Below are 9,048 nucleotides of genomic sequence, written 5' to 3' on the forward strand. Positions count from 1 at the left end.
TGTTGTTGTTTAATTTTTTGATATTATTTCGATATTTTTAGATATATTTAATTATAAAGATAATTGTACTGTCATCACTTTAATGATGCTAATAAGTACTTTTTTTATGAATGAATAGTAATTTCATTAATTTTTTATTTTTTTTTTAATCTTACTTCATGACTACAACATAGTTGTAGGGCTGTCAAACGAATAATCATGATTAATCACGTCCAAAATAAATGAATAATTGAAATTTATTTAAGTGTGTGTATTTATATATGTAAACACAAACATTTATTATGGACATGATTAATCACGATTATTAGTTTGACAGCCCTACACAGTTTATAGCTTGGTCCCAAAGTAAACATTTTTACTTTTTCTAATTCATCTGCCAGATGTAAATATTTACCAGTAGTGAAGTGTGAGTAAAATTAGCATTTAATCTCATGATTTTCTCTCCCACACATACAGGCTCTATTAGGCCATGAGCAGTGTTCAGATGAATGATTTCTAACATTTCTTGTGCTTTACCTTCTCTTTGAGATTCCCAACGTAACAGCAACAGTGGTGTAATGTAACAAAGTAATAATACATTTATAATTTGTAATAATACAATCATTTATAATTGATATATAATTATTCATGAAGGCTGGAAGTGAAAAATGTCTTATATTCAGGTGTGCATAATTAAGCAGATGTTCTTTTACAGATAAAATTAGCCAAAAAAGATATTTAACTCAGACTGAAAGTCAAAAATTATTAAATGCCCATGAGAAATACTCAAAACTAATACAATACTAGAAATTGCAAAGTTAATGCATAACCATTGGACAGCAAAATGCTCAGTGGTCAGCAGGGTCAGTCAAAAACATGTGGAGAAGAAAAGATGCATGTTAACGGCAAAAGAATTAGGAATTAAGATCATCTTGCATAATAATTATGCATGCACTGTATTTTTCCTCTTCTGCTGTCGTGGTAATGCAAGAAATGTTGTGAATGGTTGTCAAGGCAGCCAATCAGAATTTAGCAGCCTCGTCTCTGATTGGCTGGAATTATGGCATATTGTAACGCTGGGTTGTGTTGAGCAAGTGAGCTGTTGGCTTTTAGAGAGCACTGAGGGTGGGCATCAAGGGACCAAGCTAGTGAAACATTGCACGGGCAAAAGAGAAGGTCTGCACACATCCAAAAACTTATTTTAAATGCAAAATTGATTTGTGCCTCAATATTTTCCTTTGTGAAACGAACATTTTCTCCACAAAACTCGCTTTTGTGCGCTCAAAATATGATCTTTCACATGCAGAATTGTGGCAGAGATCTAAGCCTATAATTTCGGATTGAATTCTGAGGCAGCGTAACTGTTTAATGAGCTGCAACAAAATAGAACGAGTTTTGGTAATAGCTAAAAGAACATTTAATTACTGATTTCTCGCTACAAAATAACATCAAAAGTGCAAAGAGTTATTCAGAAATATACATTTACATACAAACTGACCACCAAACGCAACTTTCAGATGCGTCTTTATTTTTTAGCTCAACCATCACGGAATGGAACGCACAGGATTGTAGGATATCAAAGGCAGTGAAGGATACATTTATGCTGCCTTTAAAATTTGATCAGAAGAAGCTACCTCCACAGACAGGAAGTAAAGCAGAATTTGGATTCGGACGTGCCTTGATGCCTTCCTGCCTTGGAATACTGCCTCCAAAGGCAGCATTTTAGAGCTTTCGGATGCAGCCATAAAGATGTCCGATTTCCGGTTCCTGTGCAGCTGATAGTTAACGGCCATTGTCTCATCTGCATCCGAGGGGAGGGGCTTACCGATAGGTCAATTCTGCCCCGACAGCAAGCTGCAACTTTCGCCGATCGGTCTGTGCTGCTCCGCATGAAGTTAAACACACTGCCGTTCCCAGCATGAGATCTGCGAGATTCGGACCTCGGCATTTATAGGTTTATTATAATAAAAAAAAGATTTTAAGGTTGTTCCTAGCATTTGGTGCCATTTGAGTCCCCATGGTATAATGTGGTATATTTTGTGTAAAAATGGGCTAATACTTTGCTAAACATCCAGGTCTCAGGGAAAGGAACGTAAAGCACTGATGCTAGAAAGCAGTTATGCGAGAAAACAGCCAAAGGATACCAAAAAACACCAACAATTCAAATCAAGCAAATCTTTTTATTTGAGGAGGTGGAGGTGGGGGTAGAGACAGAATCTTTCTAAACTGTTTGAGCAAACAGGGAACATATGCCATATGAATAAAGCACTGAATTGAAAAGATCTCCAGTAAGTGTTATGTAAAATTCCCATGACCATTTCAATGACCACATCCCTGACAATTCACTTGACCACATCCCTGACCACATCGCCGACCATTTCCTTGACCACATCCCTGACCTTGGCCACATCCCTGACCATGGCCGCTTCCCTGACCCTGACCGCTTCTCTGATCATGACCGCTTCCCTGACCATGACCACTTCCCTGACCATGACCACTTCCCTGACCCTGGCCACTTCCCTGACCCTGACCGCTTCCCTGATCATGATCGCTTCCCTGACCTCTTCCCTGATCATGACCGCTTCCCTGATCGTGGCCGCTTCCCTGACCATGACCGCTTCACTGACCGCTTCCCTGACTGCGTCCCTGACCATGACCGCTTCCCTGACCCTGACCGCTTCTCTGATCATGACCGCTTCCCTGACTGCGTCCCTGACCATGACCGCTACACCGACCGCTTCCCTGACTGCGTCCCTGACCATGACCGCTACACCGACCGCTTCCCTGACTGCGTCCCTGACCATGACCGCTACACCGACCGCTTCCCTGACTGCGTCCCTGACCATGACCGCTACACCGACCGCTTCCCTGACTGCGTCCCTGACCATGACCGCTACACCGACCGCTTCCCTGACTGCGTCCCTGACCATGACCGCTACACCGACCGCTTCCCTGACTGCGTCCCTGACCATGACCGCTACACCGACCGCTTCCCTGACTGCGTCCCTGACCATGACCGCTACACCGACCGCTTCCCTGACTGCGTCCCTGACCATGACCGCTACACCGACCGCTTCCCTGACTGCGTCCCTGACCATGACCGCTACACCGACCGCTTCCCTGACTGCGTCCCTGACCATGACCGCTACACCGACCGCTTCCCTGACTGCGTCCCTGACCATGACCGCTACACCGACCGCTTCCCTGACTGCGTCCCTGACCATGACCGCTACACCGACCGCTTCCCTGACTGCGTCCCTGACCATGACCGCTACACCGACCGCTTCCCTGACTGCGTCCCTGACCATGACCGCTACACCGACCGCTTCCCTGACTGCGTCCCTGACCATGACCGCTACACCGACCGCTTCCCTGACTGCGTCCCTGACCATGACCGCTACACCGACCGCTTCCCTGACTGCGTCCCTGACCATGACCGCTACACCGACCGCTTCCCTGACTGCGTCCCTGACCATGACCGCTACACCGACCGCTTCCCTGACTGCGTCCCTGACCATGACCGCTACACCGACCGCTTCCCTGACTGCGTCCCTGACCATGACCGCTACACCGACCGCTTCCCTGACTGCGTCCCTGACCATGACCGCTACACCGACCGCTTCCCTGACTGCGTCCCTGACCATGACCGCTACACCGACCGCTTCCCTGACTGCGTCCCTGACCATGACCGCTACACCGACCGCTTCCCTGACTGCGTCCCTGACCATGACCGCTACACCGACCGCTTCCCTGACTGCGTCCCTGACCATGACCGCTACACCGACCGCTTCCCTGACTGCGTCCCTGACCATGACCGCTACACCGACCGCTTCCCTGACTGCGTCCCTGACCATGACCGCTACACCGACCGCTTCCCTGACTGCGTCCCTGACCATGACCGCTACACCGACCGCTTCCCTGACTGCGTCCCTGACCATGACCGCTACACCGACCGCTTCCCTGACTGCGTCCCTGACCATGACCGCTACACCGACCGCTTCCCTGACTGCGTCCCTGACCATGACCGCTACACCGACCGCTTCCCTGACTGCGTCCCTGACCATGACCGCTACACCGACCGCTTCCCTGACTGCGTCCCTGACCATGACCGCTACACCGACCGCTTCCCTGACTGCGTCCCTGACCATGACCGCTACACCGACCGCTTCCCTGACTGCGTCCCTGACCATGACCGCTACACCGACCGCTTCCCTGACTGCGTCCCTGACCATGACCGCTACACCGACCGCTTCCCTGACTGCGTCCCTGACCATGACCGCTACACCGACCGCTTCCCTGACTGCGTCCCTGACCATGACCGCTACACCGACCGCTTCCCTGACTGCGTCCCTGACCATGACCGCTACACCGACCGCTTCCCTGACTGCGTCCCTGACCATGACCGCTACACCGACCGCTTCCCTGACTGCGTCCCTGACCATGACCGCTACACCGACCGCTTCCCTGACTGCGTCCCTGACCATGACCGCTACACCGACCGCTTCCCTGACTGCGTCCCTGACCATGACCGCTACACCGACCGCTTCCCTGACTGCGTCCCTGACCATGACCGCTACACCGACCGCTTCCCTGACTGCGTCCCTGACCATGACCGCTACACCGACCGCTTCCCTGACTGCGTCCCTGACCATGACCGCTACACCGACCGCTTCCCTGACTGCGTCCCTGACCATGACCGCTACACCGACCGCTTCCCTGACTGCGTCCCTGACCATGACCGCTACACCGACCGCTTCCCTGACTGCGTCCCTGACCATGACCGCTACACCGACCGCTTCCCTGACTGCGTCCCTGACCATGACCGCTACACCGACCGCTTCCCTGACTGCGTCCCTGACCATGACCGCTACACCGACCGCTTCCCTGACTGCGTCCCTGACCATGACCGCTACACCGACCGCTTCCCTGACTGCGTCCCTGACCATGACCGCTACACCGACCGCTTCCCTGACTGCGTCCCTGACCATGACCGCTACACCGACCGCTTCCCTGACTGCGTCCCTGACCATGACCGCTACACCGACCGCTTCCCTGACTGCGTCCCTGACCATGACCGCTACACCGACCGCTTCCCTGACTGCGTCCCTGACCATGACCGCTACACCGACCGCTTCCCTGACTGCGTCCCTGACCATGACCGCTACACCGACCGCTTCCCTGACTGCGTCCCTGACCATGACCGCTACACCGACCGCTTCCCTGACTGCGTCCCTGACCATGACCGCTACACCGACCGCTTCCCTGACTGCGTCCCTGACCATGACCGCTACACCGACCGCTTCCCTGACTGCGTCCCTGACCATGACCGCTACACCGACCGCTTCCCTGACTGCGTCCCTGACCATGACCGCTACACCGACCGCTTCCCTGACTGCGTCCCTGACCATGACCGCTACACCGACCGCTTCCCTGACTGCGTCCCTGACCATGACCGCTACACCGACCGCTTCCCTGACTGCGTCCCTGACCATGACCGCTACACCGACCGCTTCCCTGACTGCGTCCCTGACCATGACCGCTACACCGACCGCTTCCCTGACTGCGTCCCTGACCATGACCGCTACACCGACCGCTTCCCTGACTGCGTCCCTGACCATGACCGCTACACCGACCGCTTCCCTGACTGCGTCCCTGACCATGACCGCTACACCGACCGCTTCCCTGACTGCGTCCCTGACCATGACCGCTACACCGACCGCTTCCCTGACTGCGTCCCTGACCATGACCGCTACACCGACCGCTTCCCTGACTGCGTCCCTGACCATGACCGCTACACCGACCGCTTCCCTGACTGCGTCCCTGACCATGACCGCTACACCGACCGCTTCCCTGACTGCGTCCCTGACCATGACCGCTACACCGACCGCTTCCCTGACTGCGTCCCTGACCATGACCGCTACACCGACCGCTTCCCTGACTGCGTCCCTGACCATGACCGCTACACCGACCGCTTCCCTGACTGCGTCCCTGACCATGACCGCTACACCGACCGCTTCCCTGACTGCGTCCCTGACCATGACCGCTACACCGACCGCTTCCCTGACTGCGTCCCTGACCATGACCGCTACACCGACCGCTTCCCTGACTGCGTCCCTGACCATGACCGCTACACCGACCGCTTCCCTGACTGCGTCCCTGACCATGACCGCTACACCGACCGCTTCCCTGACTGCGTCCCTGACCATGACCGCTACACCGACCGCTTCCCTGACTGCGTCCCTGACCATGACCGCTACACCGACCGCTTCCCTGACTGCGTCCCTGACCATGACCGCTACACCGACCGCTTCCCTGACTGCGTCCCTGACCATGACCGCTACACCGACCGCTTCCCTGACTGCGTCCCTGACCATGACCGCTACACCGACCGCTTCCCTGACTGCGTCCCTGACCATGACCGCTACACCGACCGCTTCCCTGACTGCGTCCCTGACCATGACCGCTACACCGACCGCTTCCCTGACTGCGTCCCTGACCATGACCGCTACACCGACCGCTTCCCTGACTGCGTCCCTGACCATGACCGCTACACCGACCGCTTCCCTGACTGCGTCCCTGACCATGACCGCTACACCGACCGCTTCCCTGACTGCGTCCCTGACCATGACCGCTACACCGACCGCTTCCCTGACTGCGTCCCTGACCATGACCGCTACACCGACCGCTTCCCTGACTGCGTCCCTGACCATGACCGCTACACCGACCGCTTCCCTGACTGCGTCCCTGACCATGACCGCTACACCGACCGCTTCCCTGACTGCGTCCCTGACCATGACCGCTACACCGACCGCTTCCCTGACTGCGTCCCTGACCATGACCGCTACACCGACCGCTTCCCTGACTGCGTCCCTGACCATGACCGCTACACCGACCGCTTCCCTGACTGCGTCCCTGACCATGACCGCTACACCGACCGCTTCCCTGACTGCGTCCCTGACCATGACCGCTACACCGACCGCTTCCCTGACTGCGTCCCTGACCATGACCGCTACACCGACCGCTTCCCTGACTGCGTCCCTGACCATGACCGCTACACCGACCGCTTCCCTGACTGCGTCCCTGACCATGACCGCTACACCGACCGCTTCCCTGACTGCGTCCCTGACCATGACCGCTACACCGACCGCTTCCCTGACTGCGTCCCTGACCATGACCGCTACACCGACCGCTTCCCTGACTGCGTCCCTGACCATGACCGCTACACCGACCGCTTCCCTGACTGCGTCCCTGACCATGACCGCTACACCGACCGCTTCCCTGACTGCGTCCCTGACCATGACCGCTACACCGACCGCTTCCCTGACTGCGTCCCTGACCATGACCGCTTCCCTGACCATGACCACTTCCCTGACCATGGCCACTTCCCTGACCCTGACCGCTTCCCTGATCATGATCGCTTCCCTGACCTCTTCCCTGATCATGACCGCTTCCCTGACCATGACCGCTTCCCTGACCATGACCGCTTCCCTGACCATGACCGCTTCCCTGACCATGACCGCTTCCCTGACCATGACCGCTTCCCTGACCATGACCGCTTCCCTGACCATGACCGCTTCCCTGACCATGACCGCTTCCCTGACCATGACCGCTTCCCTGACCATGACCGCTTCCCTGACCATGACCGCTTCCCTGACCATGACCGCTTCCCTGACCATGACCGCTTCCCTGACCATGACCACTTCCCTGACCATGGCCACTTCCCTGACCCTGACCGCTTCCCTGATCATGATCGCTTCCCTGACCTCTTCCCTGATCATGACCGCTTCCCTGACTGCGTCCCTGACCATGACCGCTTCCTTGACCGCGTCTCTGACCATGACCGCTTCCCTGAACGCTTAAACTGTAACTTTATTATTTTAAAAACTTCACAAATTTTAACTTTCAATATTATATTAATGTAGTACCAACTGACTCTCATGTATATTTTACAGCATTTGTTGAGAGATTTTTTTTTTCTTTAGAAAATTTGGCATGTGCTGTACCTGATTTTTATACAAAATCAGTGGTGGACAGTAACGGAGTAGTTTTACTTCGTTACTGTGTAAATTTTTCAAGTATCTGTACTTTACTGGAGTAGTTTTATTTTGAGTAACTTTTACTTCACTTCATTTCAAAGCATAAGATCGTACTTTTTACTTCACTACATTTCATAAAACATATCGTTACTCCTTATAATATATCATGTGCTCCTACACGCAGAATCATGAACGAACTGATTATTTTCAATGAACCCGTTAAATCGGTTCGCAAATCGCACCAAGCGATTCATTCACAAATTAGAATGATCCGATTGCAGCTGTTCTCGAGTCGACAATGCACTGATTCAAATAAACCATTTAGTGCGAGTCTCCAGTGAACTGAATTCACAAATAAGAACCGGGAGATCTTGTGAGCTGATGCTATTAAAAGTAAGTTACTAATGTCGAATTTTAGGATTAATTATTGTAACTGAAAATCATATTTATGTCAAAGCTGTCAGTTGTTTGTGAACTAAATCTGCTGGGTGATCTGTTTAAGCCCACTGATATGTTTGAATGCAGACACATTAACATCAGAGTCTCTGTTTTAGGTAAAAAAAAAACATTAAAATAACACAGATTAAAGGGGGGGGGGGGGTACAATGCTGTTTCATGCATTCAGAGTTGTTTACACTGTTAAAGAGTTGGATTCTCATGCTAAGCATGGACAAAGTTTCAAAATTTGGACGTATGATGGAGTATTTCTGTGCCAAAAATCGTACTTCCGGGTTCGTACAAGTTTCTGAGAGTTTTTTTTCGATCGTGGCTCTTCATGACGTAGACCAGGGTGGAACTCATTATATGGGAATTTCTCCCTGAAGAGCGCACCTGCACACGCATCGACCAGCGCGAGAGCGAGAGTGAGAGCGAGATCGCACCCATCAAGTGCTTCATCCGGCGACAGCGCTGCACGGGACTTGCTCGGGAAGAATGTCTCCAAAGAAGTGTGTTTTTGGTTGTAAGGGAAAGATAAATTTGTTCAGCTTCCTAAAGAACCCAGCGTTATGTAAACAGTGGATACAGTTTGTTT

At 52.9% G+C, this 9,048-nt stretch overlaps 1 protein-coding gene across 1 annotated transcript in view; it reads right to left on the reverse strand.

The window, feature by feature from the left end:
* The window catches only part of LOC107599152 (transmembrane protein 17A-like), a 19,338-nt gene that overhangs the window by 926 nt on the left and 9,364 nt on the right, over positions 1-9,048 (reverse strand). Inside the window, exon 4 of the mRNA XM_016290667.1 lies at positions 518-542. Within this exon, the coding sequence (XP_016146153.1) occupies positions 518-542 (25 nt within the window). The remainder of the gene's footprint in view (positions 1-517; positions 543-9,048) is intronic.

Source organism: Sinocyclocheilus grahami, unplaced genomic scaffold, assembly GCF_001515645.1.
Source record: "Sinocyclocheilus grahami isolate Dianchi unplaced genomic scaffold, SAMN03320097.WGS_v1.1 scaffold261.1, whole genome shotgun sequence".
NCBI classification, from domain to species: Eukaryota; Metazoa; Chordata; class Actinopteri; order Cypriniformes; family Cyprinidae; genus Sinocyclocheilus; species Sinocyclocheilus grahami.